Raw genomic sequence first — 22,878 nt, forward strand, 5'->3', positions numbered from 1 at the left:
TTGCTAGACATGGCTCAGCGCCCTGTACGCCGTTGGACGGACGTGGCTCTGGTGTGGAGACTCGTGGATGAGGCGCGAGAGAGAACAATGACAGCGCGACGACTGCTGCTGCGCCGCTCGCCTCGCTGGTCGTTTTCTTCTTCACGCCCCGTCAGCGCAGATGCAGACAACAGAGGCATCATGATTCGCGATGGACCGGGGGGCCAGCCGTTTGCGCGTGGATCCGGGGCTGGGGTGCAGTGGTGCATTGGGTGCAGCGAGCGGTGGCACATGAGGTGGGGGGGGAGGAGGTTGACGGGAGTGGGAACGAACAAAAGAGAAGAAGCGGTCAACCCTCGATCCGCCCAGGCCATTGGACCACCTCCTCCCGTCACCACCTCGCCCGTCTCTCTCCGGCTCCGTCTCCCTCCCAAGTCCCACCAGACCAGACCAGACCAGAGCCTCTCTCTGCAGCCCGCCGTCCGCGCCGCTTCACCGTCTCCAGCCATCCCGTCGGCCTCTTTCTTCCCCGTCCGCCGCTGTCACAAACTCTGCTCGTCGTGACATGTCGAATCCCTGCGACCTGCCCCGAGTCTCTCCACTCCCGACGCCCATACACACGACTACTTTCCTGAGACCTCCCGGCACTGCGGCGGCATGAGGAGCATTGGCTTACTACCATGTTTACGCCTTAGGAGCAGTCATCTGCTATTACAGACGCGCTTGGGGAGCTATCATCTACTATTTCATCTACTATTACAGGCGCGCCCAGGGAGCTGTCGGTCGTTGATGCTAGACCCTGGGACTCTCATTTCTTTCGACATCCACTGCCATGGCAAAACTCTCGATTCCACGCCAAGGGCCAAAAGAAAACAAAACGAGACAAAATCACGGCATGCGCAGTCTCCCATCCTTGCATACCCAAGTGTATCAAACATTCCGTGGTTTGCTTGTTCTATTTTGTCACCTCTCTCGCTCATTTGCTCGGACAGATCTGGAACCAATGCCTGAAGCACGCGCTCCTTCCCCTAGCCGTCACCTACCCCGTTCACGCCTTTATGCGTCTGCCACTGTGCAACGATTGTGGCACACTCTCCTTTGTAAATCACCGTCAGCGCCTTGCCCACTATCAGCGCTGTCAGGCCGCCTCTCTCCTAGCCTCGTCGACTTGATTTCATGCTGATTGCTGAATCTATTTGCATAAGATGCACCGACATCTGTTTTGGTCTTGACGACAGTCATGGCATGGCCGCAATCTGTCAAACTCCGCACCCACAGCGCCTTGCAACAAGGCCGAAGCGCCGAATTTAGCACCCTCTCGTCCAAAATCTGTCATGCTCAACCACAGTAGGATGAATGCTCCTTGATGCCACGCTCGTAGAGAATGTCTGCGTACCACCGCAGAGGCCGCCGGCACGGCACTCTGCTCTGCGGCTCTCGAAAGACTGTCAAATCATTTGGCAATCAAACACGACGATGCAGGTTGACTGATATAGAACCAGAAATGGAAACAGCAATATCATTTTGCTTCAACTGCAGGAATATAAGAGCGAGCGACATGTGAGCTGAATCTCACTCGACATCAAGCATCTCCAAGTCAAGACTCTTCTACAAGCTTTCTACCAGCAGTTCCAATTCAGCCGCCTTTCTGCAAGTCCCGATCTTTGTCTCTTGTGCCTCGAGCAGACTCCGGCTTCGGTACCACTGCATTTCAATCCTACTCGAGCCGCTTGCCAAGTTCTAGACAAGACCTCTTGCGCAATCAAGCCACTTTGCGACGAGTTCCACCACCATCAAGTGCCAGAAAAGGCCTTCATTGGACTCTGAACCATCAAGACGACGTCAACAAAGACAACCGGTCAATCAGCATCTCGTCAACAAATCAAACGACTTCATCATGTGCCGCTACTACGCCCACACTCACTCTTGCGGTCACACCACAACCGTCTTTGCCGCCTACTGCCCCTCCGCCGCAATGCGCCAACGCGCTTGCTCTGCCCAAGGCTCCAGCGAGATATGGCAAACGCTGAAGATGGAGAGCTCCTGTTCTTCGTGCGGCGGCGACGAAGTTATCGGCGGTGTGAGCACCAAGCGCGTCAAGGGGAGGGGAAAGCGTTGAAGAAGTTGTAAGAGAAGAGAAGGGTGAGGTTGTTGACAGGAGTTCTTTCGTTTACACATGCGAGCGCTGGCGCAGGTCCTTTGACCGACGGGTCAACCAAGAGAACAACACTTGAGTTTTGGCAGTTGAGGAGTCAGGTGTTTCGAAGTCGCAGAGAGTTTCTTTTCCGTGCTGGTAGAGAGACTAGAGGCTCTCTTGTGGCCGCTTTATGCTTGTTGATGGATTTTGGCAGGGATTTATACCACTTGACGGGAAACGAGGACATGGCATTCATGGCGTCTGCTGGTATTGGAAAGGAGACGAGCTGGCCTTGGTAATCCTGTCCACAGAATCAACGTTTTCACACCCAGCGTGTCGTCTTTTCCAGCATTTTGTGGCTGGCCAAGTTTGGCTCCAATATGTTGGAGCACTCGGGAGGATTCGAGCGTCAACGAGGGATGGTAACGAGGAGTATGAAAAGGTCTAACTTGAAGAAGCGGTGTTTGTGTACCGCGACTTCCACTTCCCAGCCTCGTACGCTCGCTTCAGGAGGAATGCACACTAGACGCTTTACTGACGCGTTGAGAAAGTCAGGGCAGCACAAATGACGTTGAAGTGGGCCAAACGCTTGCCACATGGCGAATCCAAGTGGGACATGTCTAGTCTCAACGCCGTGTCCTCGTGGCCTCTCTCGCCTGACAACTCATCTGATCTAAAGCTCGAGCTCGAGCACAAACTCGAGGCAAGGCAGTTCGGCAGGTCAGCTTGCGACCTCGCCATCCCTTTTGACCAGGAACTCCCGAAGCACTCAAAGACTTACCACATGCTACACGGTGGGTGTCGAAAGAAATGAGCCCTGGGAACCTAGATGCACACTGGGACCGCTCATTCGCTACTAGTTGCGTTTAGAGAATGTCGTTCGCTATCATAGTTGCGCTTGGGGAGCAGTCATGCGTCATCACGGTTACGCCCAAGGAGCATAGTTCTTTACTGCAGCTACACCTAGGGAGTTTCATTTCTTTCCACACTCACTGGCTGCGTCCACAGAATCAAGCAGTAAGGGGTAATAATCACTTCGGTCAGACTCATTGACGAAGTACTAAAGCTCCGGCGAAACGCCCTGCATCACCACCGAGCACCAAACCCCGAGAATCAAAACCACTGATTCATCGCCACGCCCACCAATCTCACGATCTAGGGATTCTCCTCTAAAGTCACTCCAGTTCAACACATCTACCAACCGCCGCTCTCGATTACGCACGCAAGTACCACCAGGCCCGTCAAAGACCGCCGCTCAACGAGGTCCATGTTCAGTGGACTGCTGCAACGCCACCGCCTCGGCAAAGAGGAGCAAAACAGACCGAAATTGAGCAAGAACCGGCGAAGACGACGAACCTGATGGTCGGCTGGCGAGCCGGCCGGCCACTCTCGGTCACGCGGCCAGTCGCCGAAGCGGGCTGAACGCCGCTCCGCTCCAGACTTTCCAATCCCACGATCGTTCCACGATCGCTCGCTCGCAGGCGCACCGGGGCCCCACAGGCCAACCCCACAATCATCGACCTGTTACCCCATGCGTTCATGTTTGGGAAATGGTTCGCTGGGGGCCGTCGCCGGAGTGGCCTGCCCCGGATAATGTGCATCGCACGCGCCATCGTGGGACCTAGCCAGGTCTTCCGGGGTAATAGTGTGGGGACTGCAGCGGCCTTTGTTATTAGCTCGACCACCTACCGCGCTCTCTTGCTTATATCGTGAGTCCTGCTTTTACTTTTCTTGCTGTTTTCCTTTGCCCTCATTCTTGGTTTTCTGTTTGGCAAACCATGCCGCTTACGAGCTTACCCGCTCGTTCATTTTTTATTTTCTGTTCGTCCATCTCTCTCGCCATAGCTTGCTCCTGCAGGCCACATCGGTAGTACATGCAGGAGTCGAGCCAGCGCTGGTTGGGCGTCTGCATGGATTAGCGGGTTCCCTCTTCGTCTTGGCATTACTTGACCTCACGACTGCTTCTCGCCAGTCCATGTTCTCTTGCTTATGCCTCCTCTTTTCTGGTTGGACTTTGTCCTCTTTACCAAGAATCACTCTCTTGGCCGTCGATGCGACCCCTCAAGTTGTCATCCAACATTCTGAGCAAGCCATCTCTTCTCTCTTCTCTCTTTTCTCGTTTCTCCATCTTCATTTTTTGCGTCCTCGTCTTTTCCATGTGAAAACTCTCGCGATATCGTCTCGTCGATACAGCTTCCTTTCTTAACCTCGATCGGGTTCTTTTCTTCTGTCACTCACATCTTCAAGGACTTTCTAGCATTCACCCAAGGAGTCGTCTTTCACTGCCGAGGAAGCACCGGAAGAAGTCATTTCTTTTGACACCTACCATGGGAGATGGAAGCGGGAGGAGATGACCAGAGGCGAAAGAAAGAAGCAAAGAACACAACGACTCAGAGACGTGGAAAAAGACAGCAGGCAGGCCGAGAAGGAAAAAGAAAGAGACGGACGGACCAACGACTCGCGCAACACCATCAGCTCCAACAGAGCTCTCATCATCACTCACCTCTTCGACCCTCCTAAGCCTATCACCTCTCCAGTCGACCTCAACAGCCCGCTCGCTCATGATGGAAAGGAACCCGCGTAAAGTCGAGTCAAGCCGAACCCGTCGAGGTCAAGCCAAGCCACATTTTCCCGTCGGCTCCTCCCATCCCTCCAACTCTATCTCGAACCTTGACTCCACCCAATGAAACGCGTCTCCCCACAACATAACAAGCTCCGCGAGGAGGACAAGCTTTTTTCCTGCGGGGGGAACTCGTCGTCTTCTACCTGTCGTTCGTCTTGCAAAACAATACACTCATCATCTCTTTCCGTCTCTTTCACCATCTTCTTCTTCCGTCCTGTTTCCGTTTTTCTTTTTACGTCTTCTCCATTTGCGATGCGGGAAATGAGAAGAAGTGTGGGAAAGAGAAAACACGTCACGGACTGGAGCAAGCAGAGACCAGTCGCGACGCACCGCAAAGCGACAGAGGCGCATCCAACCGCTTCCACACAGACCAGGTCAGCGCTCGACACGCGACGCGCCTGACCGCCGGCGCGCAGCTACAATGACGCAAGCCCAAGAACAAGAGCAAGGGAAAAAGGACCGCAGAAACAGCGGAGCGAGGCAGGCTCGGACGAAAAGAGCAATCGAGCGACTGATGATGATGAGGATGATGATGTTGACGTTGAGAGTTGCGGGGTTCGCTGTTGCGGGGGGGGGGGGGGGGGGGGGGGGGGGGGGCATGTTGGCCGTGTCGCTCGCGATGGCGGACGCTGCCGAACGCGAAAGCGAATGCGACGACCTGACCTGAGTGGAGACAGGCCGCGGCCACCCAGATACGTCAGTCTGTTCTGCTCTCCCCACCGGGCGGTCCACTTTATCAAAGGGCTTCTTCGATGCACGATCTGGCGGCATGGCGGCAGTCAGCTGAGCGGAGGTCGAAGGTCCGTTGCGATCAGTCCGTGGCAGTCCCTGGGAACATCGGCCGTGGTGAACGACAGCTCCCGAGCTACATCCGCAGTTGGGAGCGAATGGTCCCTGGATGTGTGCATCAACGGTGCTAAGAGGCATCACTTCTTTCGGCATCCACTGTGCGGCAGCAATTGTTTGGACAAGATTGATTCGAAAACAAAGTGCAGACTAACCACCCACCAAACGACACAACATGGAAAGAAAGGAAAGACCAAAAATCACACGACAGCCAATCATCAATCAAGGATCATTCTATTCTTGCTTCCCAAAGCCTCTCTCTGTTGCGACTTCGCGCATCTCTGATGCTTCCCATCGAAGATTCCATCCAAGAAAGAAGAAGAAATACGAAAAAAATAACAAATCCGATCAAACGCCTTGATCCATTAGGACAGGATCCACGGGTATCAACATTCTCTCTCTTCTCCTCCAAGTCGCACCATGGCCGCATATCGCCCTCCAGTCTTTGTCTCCATCTAGAGGAAAACCCAACGCGAAACAACAAGCAGCTTTCGTCATTTCGTTCCAAAAGTCGAACAGCAAAGAAAGTTTTTGTTTTTTTGTTTTTGAGTTCGCCTCTCCCACTTATGCCTCGGCGGTGGCGGAACCGGAGACGGACGTATTCCGCTGCACTTGGTGCTTGGCCTTCTCCGCGATGATCTCTTGTGCGAAGGGCGACTTGGCGCGAATGATGGATCCGTAGAAGTAAAAGATATAGATGGGGATCGTGACGAGGACGGCCAGGCAAGCCAGGATGGTCGACGCGTAGGCGAGCTTCTTTGATCCAGTGCCGATGTTGCTGTACACTATGATGAGTCAGTAAGTGGGTTGAAAGCGAGTGGGACGGCGATGTGCTTACGTGGAGTAGCGTACAAGGCTGCGATACCAGCGAGGAAGTCACGGGCGAAGCCGTTGCCACCCGTCGCAGACGCAGAGTACGGACCGTACGCGGCAACCATGTAGTCAATGGTGGCCATGTAAATGGCGTAATTGGCGATGCCGACGAGCGCAGAAAAGATCAGGGGAACAATCCAAGGGATGGGCGGGCCAGTGCTAGTCCAGGCAAAGCCAAAGAGACCAATCGTCAAAAGAGGACCGGTGTAGAGAAGCCAGTAGAGACGGTACTCGGGCTTCAGGGTGCCTTCTCTCAGCTTTCTCCGCTGCTTGACGAAGAAGGGCATGAATGAGAAGTAGGCGATGAAGTAGCCGACGAGCAGTGGGATGAAGGCAAGTCCAATGGCAATGGTGGAGAAGCCCCATTGCTTGAACACGGGCGAGTACGACTCCAAAAAGGTGAAGATCAGGGCGTCGGAGAAACCGCTGAGAAGTGACAGGAAGAGCACGATGGGTTCGGTGACGAACATCCTGAATGGGCGGATCCAGATGGTGATGATTTCCTTGATGGGCATACCCCCAATGTTGTATGTGCCAGACGCCTTGATTTCAGCCTTTGAGATCTCGTCCTTGGTGTAGGCGTTAGCGTCCCCGTTCTTGCGGCGCTGAGCGGCGATCTTCCTGAGGAGCACGTTGGCACATGTCTCCTTGACTGTGCAGAGATGCAAGAGCTGGGTGACGCCGCCGAAGATGAGAGACAGCCAGAAGACCCAGGACCAGTGAAGGTTTTTCTGGACAAAGCCGCCGACAATGGGACCAATGACACTACCTCCGACGGATGAGAAGACGACGTAGGCGACGGCGAATTGCTGATCGTCGGCCTCCCACATGTCGGCAACCATTCCGAGGGTGACGGAGCCACCGGCAGACGAAAGTCCACCGAGGAAGCGACCGACCATGATGGTGCCAAAGTTCTTGGCCAAGGCGCATGGAATCTGCCAGATGTTGACGAGGAAGAGCGAGAGCTGCAGGATGGGGCGGCGGCCAAACTCCTCGGACCACGGCGCCCAAAGCTCGCAACCAAAGGCGTATGCGACGAGGAAAATCATTTGGCCACACCGAGCACCCTGGGAGCTGAGGCCGAACTCTTCCGAGAGACCATCGACAGCATTGGCGTAGATGCTGGCGTTGAAGTTCATGGAACACTGGATGATGAAGATGACGGTGAGGATGTACCACTTGTACCAGTCCTTGTAACAAAAGCCGAGTTGAGCGTACACCTCAGGGTCGTCCTCGCTGACGGTGGGCTCTCTCTTTTCGGGATCGGTGCCGACGACTTCTTTGCGTTGGGCGCCGCTGGACGAGTCGGTGTCCCTGCTGGGAGCCTTTTCCATCTTGGGGTTCATGTTTGTCGAGTCGGTTCTTGGGGTGACGTCCAAGGACGACATGGCGAGAGCGGACTTGGCGTGAGCTGTGTATGGGGTGGTTGGTTGGGAAACAGCTCGTGTCTGGGGAAGAGGAAAAGGACGTGAGAGGAGCGGAAGGACGGAGGCTTTTAACAATGGCCTCGCGGTGAGCTGGTGGGGAAAACGTGGTGGTGGGACTGCGAGGAGGGACTGGGGTGCGAAGTTTGGAACAGGACTGGAGCGATGTTTCCCTGCGAGCCGTGGTTGACCAGTCCGAGGTACATTAGCGCGTCATCGGGGCCACCGCTCTGCTCTGCTCTGCTCTGCTCTGCAGTGACGTAGGAGGGAGGGCACCTTGCGGAGCCGTTGAGGTGCGACACGTTTGGATCGTTTCATTATTTCTGACCCGACCACCAAGTCAGCTGTCCAGGACTCCGATGCCAACTAGTGCGACTACTGGCCCTGCCATCACGCTTGGTCCGCACGACTGCGAGCCCGTCCCGTCGTCTTTGCACCCAGCGCTCCGCTGGCCCCGACAGAAACCTCCGAGGCCACTCGCCGCAACAGGCTAGCCGGTCACCAGAGTCGAATCTTTGTTATTCATCAACAGGACGGCCGACAGACGGACAGACATACAGACAGACGGACGGACGGACGGACGGGCGAGGCGGCATGGCATGGCATGGCCTGAGCTGGCGTCGGCGGCAAGCCCGCTCAATCTCAAGAGGCCTGTCCGTCGACGCAGAAAGATAGAGAAGACACGAGCACGGCGGATCCTTGCCGCGAGAGGTGGCGTTGCATCGGTTTACCTGTTGGGTGCGGGCGTCCGGGGCTCGTCGTTCGTCAATCGGGGGCTCCGCAAGCAGAGACCAAGTGCTCCACACCCTCTCCGGATTCTGCGCCCCGGCCTCCGCTGTACCTGCACTCCACCTCTGTCCTCCAGCGCTAATGTCGCCCCCAACCCGTCTCCGCCGCCCTCTCCGCCCACCACGACTTGATAACCAAGAGAAAAGAAGCCGCGCGATGGCTTGTCTGCCGTGCCGTGGCGTGGCGTTGATCGGAATCGGTGGCGCACTCAAGCCTTGTTGCCCAGGCCGTCCGACTCGTGCGCCCAAGAGCCTCACGCACCTCACCTTGCTCACGCCATCGGTGCAACCCGACTGGACTGCGTGGTGATGATGATGAGAGTGCCCGCAAATTCTTCCCTGCCCGCTGCCGTTGCATTCGTTCCCTGCTGCGGCTGAGGGCCTGGAGCTTGGACCGCCTGACCGACCCACTGTTGGGCTTCGGATTGTCCTTCTTGGCCACCACCTGCACCACCTGCACCATCGACTCCGGCCGTGGCCATTGACACATGACTGCTCCTCAATCCACATCCATTGACTTCGGCAGTGCATCCGGCTCCGGCTCTCTCGACGCTTACGGCCTGCCAATGCCGCCGTCTCCGTCGTCATCGCCGCGACCGGTCTCCGTTCTTGGTTCTTGCACCACCGGCCCGCTCTCGGCACTTGGTTGCTGTAACTTACTCCAACCCCAGGCTGCTTGTTTGCCTCTGCCCACCCACTATTGGAACCCCTGGCATTAGCTTCGGGCGCCCATGCGGCCTTCCTCTCGGGGAAACACCCCCTGGGTTGCAGCATTCTGGACTCACTCGACCTTTGACCAGGCCCTCTTCAGCCGTCTTGAAATGTCACCAAGTAGGAGCGAGGTGGTGTGAGGGACGGCCCGTAAGCTGTTAGCGTTCCACTCACAAAATCTAGAATTCTCTCTGCGTCGACTTACCCAGTCTCGCCAGTCCCCAATCTGCGGCCATGGTGCCTGCCCCGGCATCGACTAAACTGTTGGGCTGCCATTGTCGTAACACCATTGACTGACCCTCGACGTTTCACACCCCTCGCTGAGGCCTTCTCCAGATTCTTCTCCGCATCCATCCCCGCACGTCGAGCCATCCCTGGCGTTGAGTGGAGCGGCGACTGACATGCGTCAGGGAGCAGTCGCGCACACCTCCGGACGCTTATCTCTGCCTCCCAAAGCAGTTTTGACGATTTTGACGACCAATGCCGAAGGTTGTGCTCCATCGCAATACGAGAGCTACTCTGACGACTGCAAAGTCGTCCGCTTTCCACTTTGCCAAACCTTTTGTCCTCTTGAAAGGCGCCAAGGCTAATTTGCTTGGAGTTGATTCTAGCCCTCTGGCGGTCCGCGCCCGGTTGCTACCAAGAGCACGCCAGCGTTTCCTGATTCTTGCCATGGACGCCTCCAAAACTCAATGCCACTGCCAAATCGCCAGACTGCTGCTTTGTTTCCTTTGGTTGGCTCGGGTAGCAACCATTGACCTAGCTTTTGCTTGTTCAAAACAACGCCGTTCTTTCGCTCGAGGCGGGGACAGACATTGCCACGGCGATTTCTGCGACTACTCTTTGCTGGCCGGAGGTTGGATGCTCAACAGATTAGTCTCTGACGCCGAATCTTCGTTTTGATCCAAGTCGAACGATCTGAAGGACATTCGCCCCGCCTGTCAAAATGTTTGACGACTCAGGGCGTTTGTTGGTCTCGTCGCCGCGGCGTCGCAACTCTTGCAACGCGCGTTGGTTACTCAACTGGTACGCTAACCGGTAATCCGCTAGGAACCATCTGAATACTCAACATAACAACTTACCGATCCAAGTTGTTGCCGGTGTACGCCCCTTGGGTCGCCGGCTTCTTCGACACCGGGTACTATTATGTAAATATTCACAAGCTAACCCACCAAACTAGCCATCATGAGCAGGTTCTACCACACTAGTTTTGCCTCGACCCAACGAATCTTAAATGTACAAGGATCACTTGACGACCCAGCCACAGGATTCTCATGATTGTAACTGTTTTTCTCCTAGCTTCACTTACTCCTTGGTAAAAAACAACGTAAAGTAAGGGAGTAGCTCGCTTGACTGGGAGTAGTTATAGCGAAGTCAAGGGGAGATCATTGGCGATCTTCTTAGCTTTCCGAGCGACTCTCCTGCTGGACGGCAAACATGACGTCCGGTTTGCCTCCTTTTTTTGTTTTTCTGTTTCCTCTTTTGCCACGGATGGCACAGGCGCAGCGAAGTTGATTCGTGCTGCCACTTTATATGGCCAACCTTCAACTAAATGGCGCTCTAGGATTTTGGAAACCTTCTCCCAACGTCTCCGCGTTTGGTATGCAAGCAGCGCGCGGAAAACACACCGTACTGTTGCAAAATGCTCGGCTCCACAAAATGCGCAGACGGCAGATGAGGATTTGTAAAAGGAGTGGTTGTGCTAAACACTGGCGTCAGGAGCTTGTCAGGGAATACTCGATCCCTGAGCTTCCCCACAGACGATCTCTCCAAGTTGGAGCTCATGAATCCGCATTACAATTCCCAAAGATGCTGAATCAAACGCAGTCAATTGAGCGTTGAGGCTCTTAGAGCTGGTATCGCATCTCTAGAATACGAGAACGACCATTTACTTTGCTGAAGTCGTGACTGCTTCTTTGCATCCGGAAATCGCACAGGCATACCCTTTCGTCTTGACATCTCAAATACAACAAAACCCTTTCAACTTTGATCCATTCCATGCTGCAGGCCCATCCTTCACAAAAATTAGCAAAGCTATTGCTACTGAGCGCCCAACGTGGCCACGGTTTCGCTGGCCACGATCGCGCTGGCCCGCTGCGTGTGCAGCGATCGAAGCAGCAACATTCTGGAAAGAAAAGGGGAGGAGACGAGCCGGGGTAGTACGTGGTCGATGCAACCGTACGGGACAGCTGCGTACGCTGTAAAGACCAAGACATGACAGCGAGCAAAACAATCGAAACGCATGTGAGCGTGGCAGGACGCGGAATGCTCCCCATACACAGTAACTTGTCGTCGTAAGAGGGGCAAGAGGGTCCGCTGGCGGCCAGATTGCTTTTAAAGACTAGCCACCACCCAGCTATCCATGTCTATAACGGCCTTCTATTAGAGGTACCTTATCCCGCCTCGACCACTTACAACTCGCGGCTCTTTGACCGCAGACGAAGACGCCCAGAACGTAAGCAGAGACGTAGCTTCTTCAACAATACAGGCAGACCGCCCTTGCCCAAGGCACTGCAGATACTTGCGCCAGCCTCTTGTTTCATCTTTGCCCCGTAGTTGACTTGTTCTAGAAGATGGGGATTCTACGCTTGCAGATTCCATCTAATCATAGGTGAGAGCATGCCCGACAGGTCGAGGCTTGGTAGCAAAAGTCGTAGCACACGCAACCTCCCAATCACTACACTCGATGCTTGAATGCACCCTGTTAGATATCTAATACAGCGTATGAATGGACCCTATCAGCCGTCTATTAGAACAAGTGAACGCTCACTGATGGTGAGACTGATTCTCTACTCTCATTGTGTGTGCCACGACTTTTCCGAATCAAGTCTCGATTTCTTCCAGACGGCCCCTAGCTTGTGACTTTTTCAATCATCGCAGTGAGACGTCAGGTGATAGCGCGCTGATGGGGGACGGAATTTTGTTGCGTCGCGAGTGAGCGAGCGGTGACGTGTGGGCGTGGTGTTGAGGGGAAGCGGGAGAAGTGAACTCCCGACGCACGACCGCTCCGGCTGTTGGTTCAAAGTGCAGCCTCAGCGTCAGGCCGACGGTGCGCATACCCTACTCACCTTCACCCAGCAGCGCAACTCCACTCGTTCCGCACAGGCTCTTGTACTTGTACAGATGATTGATGACCTTTGCGCGTGAATTCTGATCTCGAGTCTCATTGCGCGTCCGCTTCGGTCCTTTGCCCGCACCTGCGCACACCACCTCTTACCTCGCACGTAATCCAAGCTCCCTCCCCCCGCCAGTCCAGAGCAGACACGCCACCACACAATGCCGCAACTACTGAGCTCCAAGGAGGGCTCCCTTTTCCGCCAGCTCGTTAAAAACTACGAGACCAAGCAATACAAGAAAGGTGCTTCCACATGTTCGCGCCTCCCTCCGCGCCGCTGACACACGACAGGAATCAAGGCAGCCGACCAAATCCTCAAGAAGCAACCCAACCATGGCGACACGCAGGCCATGAAGGCCTTGATCCTCAACTCCCAAGGACAGACGGATGAGGCCTTTGCTCTCGCCAAAACCGCGCTCAAGAACGATGTCAAGTCGCACATTTGCTGGCACGTCTACGGCATCCTGTATCGGTCCGCCAAAAATTACGACGAGGCCATCAAGGCATACAAGTTTGCGCTGCGTCTCGAGCCCGAGTCGATACAGATCCAGCGTGATCTGGCCACCCTGCAAATACAAGTGCGCGACTACAATGGATACATTGAGAGCCGCAAGACGATGGTCAAGTCCAGACCTCAGATTCGACAGAACTGGACCGCCCTCGCCGTTGCATACCACTTGGCTGGAGACTACACCAACGCCATTGACACGCTCGAGAAGTACGAGGGCACGCTCAAGCAGCCTCCGCCCCGCTCCGACCTCGAGCACTCGGAAGCCTCCATCTACAAGAACACCGTCCTTGCCGAAAAGGGTGACATCGAAGCCGCATTGAAGCACCTGGATACAATCTACAAGACCAATGCGGACAGGACAGCTGTCATGGAGCTCCGCGCACAGTACTTGCTGCAGCTGGGTAAGGGCAAAGAGGCGGAGGAGGCCTACAGGGACCTCGTGGAACGCAACAACGAATACCGGTTGTACTACGATGGGCTGGAAAAGTCTCTTGGCTTGGAAAGGTCGAATCCGGAGCATGTGCCTAAGCTTCTGGAGCTGTACGAATCCTATGCGGAAAAGTACCCCCGCTTGGACGCTGCCAGACGGATACCGCTGGACTTTTTGTCAGGTGAGCAGGGAAAATTTGGGAGAAGGTTCGTGACTGATGGATAGCAGGCGACAAGTTCCGTACCGCTGCCGACAGCTACCTGCGGCGACAGCTGAACCGGGGCGTGCCGTCCACTTTTGCCAACGTCAAGGCGCTCTACCAAGACCCCGAAAAGAAGCAAGTGATTCAAGATCTGGTCCTTGCTTATGAAAACGAGAAGCAGGCAAATGGATCCGCCGACAAGCCTGCAAACGGCGATTCTTCCGACCAGTTCCACGAAGTCGTACTCTACTTCCTCGCGCAACACTACAACTACCACCTCAGTCGCGACCTCCCCAAGGCTCTGCAGTACATCGAACGCACCATCGAACTCAGTCCGAAATTTGTCGACTACACCATGACTAAAGCACGGATATACAAGCATCTTGGAAACACGCCCAAGGCCGCAGAAATCATGAACCAGGCACGAGAACTGGACGAAAAGGACCGCTACATCAACACCAAGTGCGCCAAGTACCAGCTCCGCAACAACCAGAACGAGGATGCCATTGCCACCATGAGCAAATTCACCCGCAACGAGGCCGTGGGCGGCGCGCTTGGTGACTTGCACGACATGCAATGCATGTGGTACATCACCGAGGACGGCGAGGCATACCAGAGGCGCGGCGAGCTCGGCCTCGCGCTGAAGCGCTTCCAGGCCATTTTCGACATCTTTGGTGTTTGGGAGGAGGACCAATTCGACTTCCACACTTTCTCGCTGCGCAAGGGCCAGGTTCGCGCATACGTCGACATGATTCGCTGGGAAGATCACCTCCGCGAGCACCCCTTTTACACCCGCGCCGCCCTTTCTGCCATCAAGACCTATGTGCTGCTGCACGACAAACCAGAGCTGAAGAAGCCGACCGCCAATGGTGACGAGTCTCAAAGTGCCAAGGCCAAGAAGAAGGCGCAACAGGAGAAGGAGGCGCAGAAGGCCCCAGCCAAGAAGCCTGCGCTAGACGCGAATGGAGAGCCAAAGAAGGAGGACACTGACCCCGAAGGCGTGAAGCTGCGGGAGACGGAGACGCCGCTCGAGGATGCGATGAAGTGGCTCGGCCCGCTGCTCTCGAGCAGTCCAAAGAGCATTGAAGCACAGAATGCCGGCTTCGAAGTGTTCATCAGGAGAAGTGAGTTGTTTAAGCGACTGCTCGAAAATTTTGGCTAATGCCTTGTGCAGGAAAGCACCTCCTGGCTCTCAAGTGCCTCCGTTCTGCTCACGAGCTTGATCCCGAGAACCCCGCCCTGCACCACCAGATCATCCGCTTCCAAAAAGAGCGTAAGTCTTGCCACCTCCTGTTCATATGCAGTACCGCGGCAGCTAACACCCTCTTCCAGTCGAGGCGCTCGCCAAAGCCCCCTCCGATGCCGACAAGCCCGTTCTCGAGGTTCTCAAGTCCCAATTCACCCTCATTCCCGCCGACACGTCGGCCGCAGCCTTCAACGCGGCGTTCCTCGAGCGCCACGCCAAGAGCGCGCCGCACGTCGTCGCGGGCCTGCATGCCCGCGTGGTGCTGGATCCGTCGACCAAGGCCAAGAGCGAGGACGAGGCCATCAAGGCGGTGGTTGGACTGGAGACGGCGCAGCTGGCCGACGCCCTGGCCGCCAGGGACGCGCTGAGGGAGTGGGGCAGCGCGGCCGAGGTGCTGCAGAGGTGGGAGAAGGAGGTCAAGGCGAGATGGACCGAGGCTGTGTTGTAAAGTGTCATGTCCGTTTTGAGGGTCAAGGTGCTGTGATGGTGGTTTTTGTTCGTGGTGGCAAAAGCACTGCACAAGAAGAGATGGAGAGAGAGGGGAGAGAGGAGTCACAAAAGCCAACCCATTGGACCCGACCATATAAACTGCATTGCATGCTGAACTGAACAAAATGTGTAGAAAGAGAGGCAGAGTTCTAAAAGAGACATCATTGGGCAGGAAGCTTTTGCATCGCATCATTTCGATTTACTTCACATCCCATGCTGGATGTATGGGAATGGCCAAGGGAAGAGAAAGTGAGAGGGAGAGAGAGTGTGTGTGTGTGTGTGTCGTAGAATGGAAGGTGTAGATGGAACCAATCAAATATCCCTCTCGCCTCTAATGATGCCCCAGCCACTCTTAATTGATGTGAAAACTGATAATTCACTGAAGTAGACAGGTGGACATCCTAGGATGACGTCAGGAAACACAGTTAAGCATCAAGTAGAAGGAGACTGCGGGTGCCCAAGGATATTACGTGTGTACAGTACATGAATTGATAATCTGAAGGTAGAGCAATGACAGACTTTGATGCACAAACGAAGAAGATGGTTTTGGATGCCACAGCTGCCTTTCGCTCTGAGAGCAATCATTCAGGACCACGGCTGCGCTCGAGGAGCCGTCGTTCACTAACACAGCTGCGCTCAAGGAGCATTGAATCAGCAACCCAGCTGTGCTCAAGGAGCATTCATTCAGCAACACGGCTGCTGCGCTGAGGGAGCTGTCATTGCAGTATCACCCCTGCGGCCAAATTCAACCCCAAAATGCCCCATCCTCTCCCACTGCAATGCCAACGAATAAAATCCCTCCTAGTTTTCCATATTTGTTCCTCGCTTCTTCTTCTTCTTCTCCTTCTTCTTCGCCCCATCCGACTCTCAGGCAACCTCCTCAACCTTCTTCGGGGCGTCCGCCTTCTTAGCGGCCTCGCCCTCCTCCTCACCCTCGAGCTCGGGCATGTCGTCGTCATCGTCGCCGTCGTCCTCGCCGCCGGCCGCTCCACCCATGGCGCCCATGCCAGGGATTCCGCCCATGCCTCCGCCCATGCCTCCCATCAGGCCGGACAGGTCGGCGCCGTCACCGCCAGCGGCCGCGCCCAGCTTGCTGAAGTCGATGCCGCCAAAGTCGCCGCCGCCGGGCATGCCACCGCCAGGCATGCCGCCGGCGCCGCCCATCTGGCTCAGGTAGTCGTCCTCGACGTTCTCGTCTTGCTCGTCCTCGTCAACCCACTACAGTGCAGCAAAAAAAAAAAGGTGGTAAGCATATGTCATGTTTCCAACAAGAATTTTTCAGTCGTTGGCAGCGCGTACCTTGTCGAAGTCGGTCTTGAGGAAATGCTGCCTCTTGCTCTCCTTGAGCAGACGCGGCCAGTACTCGGCCGCGAGCTCCGCCTTGCGCAGGACAAGCTCGACGTTCTTGCCCGTGTGGTTGACCTTGGACTCCTTGGGGTCCACCTCGGCGTACAGCTCCAGCTCGACGGCGTAGTCGACGCTCTTGGTGTCCGAGTGGCCGCTGAATGTAATCTTGGTCGGTTGGATGTCGAGCTTCATCTTGTCCTTGGGGACGTCGGGCGCGGAGATTGCCACGTAGACGATGTTGCGTGCTACGTCGGTCGTCGACGAGCGTTGCGCCCAGAGCACTGTGGAGGAGTGATTGTTAGCAAGTGGCTCTCGGTGGCGAGGTAGTTTTGATTTGGTGGTGCGCGCCGCCGTGGTGCGCTCGACAGCGCGATTCGCTGGAGTCGATCGAAAAGTCGGACAGCCATTGACGCGCAATCGCCATTGAACGCAGTTGGCCGAGGCGCTGGGAGAGTTTCCGGAGATGGCCAGCGCAGCGTCCAAGTCGCAAGAGCGGCGGCAGCGGGAGCAGCTAGGCGCAGCGGCGGGATATGGGCGGCGGGGTTGAGGTGGAAAAGTTACCTTCGGGAGTCAGAGTTTGGGACATGGTGGCGAGATGATGTGTCGGGGTGCAGATTGCAAAGTGGTGATTGAAGGGTCGCGACGATGGAGGTCGAGGAGGTGTTGGGTGCAGTGGCTATGCGTGGAGTGGAGAGGATGGAAAAGTGGTTGGGCAGGGAAGCTTTCAGTTGTTGTATGCGGACTCGCTAGCGCACGCGCAAGGCTGAGACTGCGGTAGAAGGCAGTGGAAACAGAGACGCTGTGCGCGCAACAGTCTAACTGCTGCTGGCCGCCGTGCAGCTCAACTCTGCTGCGTGTGGTGTGTGTATGCCCATCCGCCGACGGCTGTTTGCCTCCATCGCATCCTGCCTCAAGCTCCAGCTTGGCCGAGCCGTCGTGGTGTGGTGCTGAGGTGGTGAAAGCCCCGCCCTGAGGTCTGCCCTGCCCTGCCCTGCGGTGGTGCCAGAGCAAACGTCACAGCCTCTGGTCCGGGCTGTTGACCGACCCCAGCCCATCAACTAAACACCATCCTTCGCCCACTTCTCCCGCCTGCACTCCTGCTCGCCTGTCTCGCCTCTATCGCCTCGACGCGCCCTGCTGGCGCGCTCAAATCCACCATGGAGACCATCAAGTCCTTGCTCTGGAAGCCCTCCCCAGAGGAGCAAGTTCGTCCCCCGCCTATCCGCAATCTCAGCTGCTGACTCGACCGCCCCAGAAACGCAAATGCAACGCCCTCGTGCGCTCCAACGTTCGCAAGCTCGACCGCGACATTGTCAATCTCAAGACCGCCGAGCAAAAGGCCAAGAGCTCCATCCTCCAGGCCTCGCGCCGTGCGCAGCGCAACCCGTCCATGGCCAAGCTCGCCGCCGACGAGACGCGAATCTTTGCCCGCGAACTCATCCGCATCCGAAAGCAAAACGCTCGCCTGCAGACGTCCAAGGCCCAGCTGCAGAGCGTGCAGATGCAGGTCAACGAGGCCTTCTCCGTCCGCAAAATCGAGGGCAGCATCCGCGCCAGCACCGGCATCATGAAGGACGTGAATACCTTGGTGCGCCTGCCTGAGCTGACTGGCACCATGCGCGAGTTGAGCCAGGAGCTGGTCAAGGCCGGCATCATCGAGGAGATGATTGGCGACTCGCTGCCGGACACCGAGCTGTTGGAGGGCGAGGACGAGGAAGCCGAAACCGAGGTCGACAAGGTCCTGAACGAGGTGCTCAAGGACCGTCTGCCCAAGGCCGCGGAGCCCAAGTCGGAGATCGAGATGCCCACGCCGGCAGCCGAAGAGGAGGAGGAAGAGGATCAAGAAGAAATGCTGAGCCAGATGAGAGGCAGGCTCGAGGCTCTGAAGAGCTAAGTCGGCCTCTCTGGGCGTTAAGGTCGACATTTTCATTACGGGTTCGGGTGGCGCACGGCGTTTTGGTGTCACTGGTCATTCCCCTATGTTGCGCCAATGTTTGGGCAATGTTTACTCCATCATCATAGAGACGTGCGACGCGACATTATGAACGATCTGCATTCTTCCATTATACGTCAAACTCGTACAACTTTCGTCCGACCGGTCGCTGCTAGTAGCCGGGACAATCTCAGAGGCCTTGGGACTTGTTCTGCTTTGTTCAAATGCATTGATTGGTGGTGAGGCGCTACCGATGCAGCTACCAGCGCGTCACATGGGACGCATGCGTGTAGGAGGCCGATGCGGATTTCCAACAGCTCTGGGGACATAGTCTAGCCAGCTACCTTGTTTACGTTGCGCAACTAGTGACACATCTGGGAATGTCGCCACTAGACGACTCTCGACATCTCAAGCGAACATCATAGCGATCAGCGCTTTTGACGCACGTGGAGGTGAGAGGATATCGAAAGCTGCCCGAGAGAGGGGTGAGTATTCTGCCCCTCCGCCAGTCACTGAGAAGCCTTCTCTTCCTGTTGTTATCCAGGTCCTTCTCACAACCAAAAATGATGATAACTAACACAACGACGCGCGGAACTCCAATGTACACGCGGCTATGCCGTCAGATTCTCCTCCGCCAGTGTCCTACCGGTTTACGTCGAATGGGTTTCAAAAAGAAGCAGCACTCAAAAGGCTACAGAAAGGTGGGGACGAGGATCACGCAGGGATCTAACATGTAAGGAGGACAGCTAAACCTCGAGCATTAGACAGGCACTATGGCGTGGTCGAGACGGGCAAGAGCGTCCGGAGGAGAAACCCATCCCAACGTCGTCCGCCCTCCTCCCGACAAGTCGACCAAACAACCCGCATTACTACCGTATGACGATACCTCTCGCTGTTTATCTCTCCTCGTTGATTGCGGCTGCTCAATCTCACGTCTGTCGCTCAGTGCCTCTGCCATTATTGTTGCTGGATCGTCGGCTTGGCCTCAGATCTGACGGTCGTTCTCGAAACTATGCCTGCGTCTCGCGGACCACGGAGACTCCAACAGACTCACCCAAAAAGTCCCCTAAGTGAGTCGTAAAAACCGCAAGCACTTTTCCCAAGTTGAACAACGGTGAAGACAGAGAGGGGAAGGCAAACAAATCAATTGCAAACGGCGGCTGCGAAACCAAAAGCAACAGTTGCTCTCAGCCTCCCGGACCACCGAACCACCAACAGAATCAACTGAAAAGTCCTCTAAGTGAGTCGTAAAAGCAGCAAGCACGTTTCTCAAGTTGAACAATGGTGTAGAAATAAAGGGGGCCGCAGCCAAATCGGTTGCAAACCGCGGCTGCGAAACCAAATGCAACAGTGGCTCTCAGCCTCCCGGACCACCGAGGCTCCAACAGAATCGACCAAAAAGTCCCATAAGTGAGTCGTGAAAGCAGCAAGCACGTTTCTCAAGTTGAGCAATGGTGTAGACATAAAGGGGGCCGCAGCCAAATTAGTCGCAAACAGCGGCAGCGAAACCAGAAGCAACAGTGGCCCTCAGCATCCCCAAAACCATACACCGCACAACGGCGGCTATGTCTCAGAGCCTTCGAGCTTTTATTTCACCCACCGAGGCATGGGATCGCTTTGTATGGAGAGGGCGAGGCGACGGGTGCGCCTTTGGATGGAATCCGACTCCGAGACCTGGCTGGTTGACACGAAGTTCTACGTCCCCTCGAACCGCCCAAGCATCGCTCCTCTGATTTAGGAGATCTCCTTTACCGATCTCAAGACCGGGAAGACCACGCTGTCAACAAAAGTCAACTACAATCATGCCACCGTGGCGGAATTATGGGTCGGGCTCTATAACGAAGATCCTCCAGAAACAGAGTCTTTCAAGTTCTTTGAGGAGCAATTCCGGACCCATCACGACAGCGAAAGAACGACCGGTATGCGGCCAAGTGAAATCGAGGGCGCCATACGCCAGGCAGGCTTCCGCTTGCACACCCATCGACTTCTCTCGTGCCGCAGCCGCTTCGACATGACGGCCGTCATCAAGATTCTGGAAAGGGATGATCGGATTGTGTCGCCACGTTTTGAACTTGCCGACCTCAACAGTGGAAATTTCGGGTCCGGCTCAGTTCACTGCCTCCTTGAAAATGATCGTGGCAGCATAGGCTCGAGGCTTAATGCTGCAGAGCTCAATTTGTTTCCAAAGGAGGTGAACTTCGCATATCATGCAGCAAACATGGATGCGCAGGCGGTGTGGCAGTTTCTTTTCCAGCTGTACGAGGTTTCGAAAAGATGATGGTTGGGTTGGAAGTGTTGCTTTCCCGCAGGATTTGGACGCAAGCAAATGCAGTCTTGTGTAGGACTTTGATGGGGAACGCTGCTGTTGGATGGCCTCAGGTGTCAACTCGTTGGAAGTAAAGCTCTTTGCCAAAAGCCAGCGCACGCACACGTACCATTCCAGTGAGTATACTGACGATATTTGAACGCTCCTTGTCTTCAATCCTCTCTTCTGACTTGCAGCAACGAATGCTCTCCATGCGCACCCTGACGAAGCTTGGACACCCCCAAGCTGATCCACCGTATTCGCGTATGCCTCCAGCGGCAAGCTTCAGACGATGGAAGGGCGAGCCTTCAGCCATCATGCATGCTGCGAGCGCACACCCTTCGCACAAAGTTTACTCATTGGGCAGGCTGGACAGACAGGTTTGGGTGGCTGGGGCATGAGAACACGAGCCACACCTCGAACTTTGAACCACACCAAACCCTATCTTTAGGACCGACAGTCAGAGCAAGACCAGCCAGCTGATCGCCAGGCAAAACAGAGAAGAAGCATTGTCCGCTGAGCCATCGCCATTATTGTGTGCAGCCAGCCAGCCCGACCACCTTGGTTTCGAAGCAAGAAAAGCAACCTCAGAAACGTGCAGGCAACCCCCCTGTCCGACCCCGCCGACCAACACCTCCGAGCAATCCGCAAAAGGGTATCTGTGGTCCCACCATCGTCCCTTTGCGTCCCAGCCATCCATCAAGAACTCCGTTGCGCCGGTTGGAGTTGCAGGAGGAGAACAGAGTTGGAGTCAAATCAGCAGAGGTCTTGTTGACGCACTGTGCAGGCAAGCTCCCATTCTGCTGATCCAATCAATGGGTTGAGAGCGTTTCTAGAAAGTGTGCGGTCGTAAGGGTCGCGGCCGCGCAGGCGGTCAACGTGGGTCGATTTGCGTCAACGTCAGTGTAGTCTTTGGAACTGATTAGCATGTTGCTGTGGGAGTCAGCAATCCTCATCAGGGCAATCACTAAGGAGCATTCGCGTGCGATGCGCCAGCCTACCTAGGGTCTGCTGAGGATCAACGCCCCATGGTGGATGTATGGGAGTCACGGTGGATGGGACGGGGTTTAGAGGGGATCGGCGGAGGTGTGGATGTGCGGAGGAGTGGAGGAGTAAGTTCAACACTGCGAGACGCGTAACGAGTGCCGAAGTATGATGCCTGAGGCGTAGAAAGAGTTCGATGTTGTCGGCGAAGCAGGTCTCTCGCATTCGCCGCATACGTCCAAATAATCGCGGATCGAGACTTCTCGAGCACACCTCATGTCTCGACAGAAGTGTAGCAATGACGTCAGGAATCCTTGTTCTTGGATTACCTTGCGCTTTGGGATGCTCTCAAAGAGGCGCTCAGTTAACCAAATCGCGGTCGTCGTCAGTGCCGGCCGGATCATATAATGGGCGAAGCAGCGTATGGCGTGCAGGACTGTCGAATGTAAGTGTATGCCTTGGTTTTGCCTCTCCCTGAGTGATATTTCCATGGCTGACTTCAGTCATGACTGGTCTACCTGATAGGACCTGTTACGATCGCATGCATGTGCTTTGGATATGGTGATCCCCACGCGAAGGAAGACGTTGCTTGTCAATTGCTCCAGCAAATCGAGCAAATTCTGGAGGCGAACTTTTTTTGCCCCAACAGCCGATCCCCAGAGACCTTGCGCAGTCGGCTCATGTCCTTGTCGTATGTTGTGGAGCACCCGGATACGGAGAGAAAAAGACTCGGGACATCAAACACCACAAACATGGACGAGACTCAGAAATCAAGAGGCTGAGACAGAAGAAAAGGAACTGCAGACTCGAGACACGAGCATGATCGTCGCGCCTGATCACCAGCATGGAGAATGAGCAGACTTGACGGCATCTCCGGTAAAAGGACCGTATCACATCCCTTGCTCTTGCAGTAAACCAGGCCTAGATTTTGGCGA

General features: G+C 55.5%; 7 protein-coding genes across 7 annotated transcripts; 4 read left to right on the forward strand and 3 right to left on the reverse strand.

Annotated features, from left to right (window-relative positions):
• Nucleotides 1-1,549: 1,549 nt before the first annotated feature.
• On the forward strand, nt 1,550-2,202 carry J3D65DRAFT_405451 (uncharacterized protein). Its single transcript, XM_066795954.1, has one exon. It carries the CDS (start codon nt 1,877-1,879, stop codon nt 2,096-2,098), a length of 222 nt encoding a protein of 73 aa, XP_066654558.1. The 5' UTR covers nt 1,550-1,876; the 3' UTR covers nt 2,099-2,202.
• A 3,536-nt stretch (nt 2,203-5,738) lies between these two features.
• J3D65DRAFT_627573 (major facilitator superfamily domain-containing protein) lies at nt 5,739-8,082 on the reverse strand. The gene is made up of 2 exons (XM_066800554.1): nt 6,424-8,082; nt 5,739-6,370 (listed from the first exon to the last, which is right to left on the reverse strand). The coding sequence occupies exons 1-2, from the start codon at nt 7,844-7,846 to the stop codon at nt 6,150-6,152; spliced, it is 1,644 nt and encodes a 547-aa protein (XP_066654559.1). The 5' UTR covers nt 7,847-8,082; the 3' UTR covers nt 5,739-6,149.
• On the reverse strand, nt 8,023-9,747 carry J3D65DRAFT_405650 (uncharacterized protein). Its single transcript, XM_066795955.1, has 4 exons — nt 9,583-9,747; nt 9,456-9,528; nt 8,441-9,367; nt 8,023-8,395 (listed from the first exon to the last, which is right to left on the reverse strand). Exons 1-4 carry the CDS (start codon nt 9,632-9,634, stop codon nt 8,200-8,202), a joined length of 1,248 nt encoding a protein of 415 aa, XP_066654560.1. The 5' UTR covers nt 9,635-9,747; the 3' UTR covers nt 8,023-8,199.
• A 2,671-nt stretch (nt 9,748-12,418) lies between these two features.
• Nucleotides 12,419-15,706, forward strand: J3D65DRAFT_627584 (N-alpha-acetyltransferase-like protein 15). The gene is made up of 5 exons (XM_066800555.1): nt 12,419-12,739; nt 12,788-13,618; nt 13,666-14,763; nt 14,814-14,912; nt 14,972-15,706. Exons 1-5 carry the CDS (start codon nt 12,658-12,660, stop codon nt 15,331-15,333), a joined length of 2,472 nt encoding a protein of 823 aa, XP_066654561.1. The 5' UTR covers nt 12,419-12,657; the 3' UTR covers nt 15,334-15,706.
• A 126-nt stretch (nt 15,707-15,832) lies between these two features.
• J3D65DRAFT_627587 (HSP20-like chaperone) lies at nt 15,833-17,429 on the reverse strand. Its single transcript, XM_066800556.1, has 3 exons — nt 17,283-17,429; nt 16,674-17,002; nt 15,833-16,592 (listed from the first exon to the last, which is right to left on the reverse strand). The coding sequence occupies exons 1-3, from the start codon at nt 17,305-17,307 to the stop codon at nt 16,242-16,244; spliced, it is 705 nt and encodes a 234-aa protein (XP_066654562.1). The 5' UTR covers nt 17,308-17,429; the 3' UTR covers nt 15,833-16,241.
• Nucleotides 17,415-18,934, forward strand: J3D65DRAFT_405656 (SNF7 family protein-like protein). Its single transcript, XM_066795956.1, has 2 exons — nt 17,415-17,926; nt 17,977-18,934. The coding sequence occupies exons 1-2, from the start codon at nt 17,879-17,881 to the stop codon at nt 18,613-18,615; spliced, it is 687 nt and encodes a 228-aa protein (XP_066654563.1). The 5' UTR covers nt 17,415-17,878; the 3' UTR covers nt 18,616-18,934.
• A 25-nt stretch (nt 18,935-18,959) lies between these two features.
• Nucleotides 18,960-20,484, forward strand: J3D65DRAFT_405834 (uncharacterized protein). Its single transcript, XM_066795959.1, has 6 exons — nt 18,960-19,355; nt 19,419-19,528; nt 19,601-19,724; nt 19,775-19,894; nt 19,945-20,064; nt 20,115-20,484. The coding sequence occupies exons 1-6, from the start codon at nt 19,268-19,270 to the stop codon at nt 20,390-20,392; spliced, it is 840 nt and encodes a 279-aa protein (XP_066654564.1). The 5' UTR covers nt 18,960-19,267; the 3' UTR covers nt 20,393-20,484.
• The last annotated feature ends 2,394 nt before the right edge of the window (nt 20,485-22,878 follow it).

Source organism: Phyllosticta citribraziliensis (assembly GCF_038025025.1).
Source record: "Phyllosticta citribraziliensis strain CPC 17464 chromosome Unknown J3D65scaffold_7, whole genome shotgun sequence".
NCBI classification, from domain to species: Eukaryota; Fungi; Ascomycota; class Dothideomycetes; order Botryosphaeriales; family Phyllostictaceae; genus Phyllosticta; species Phyllosticta citribraziliensis.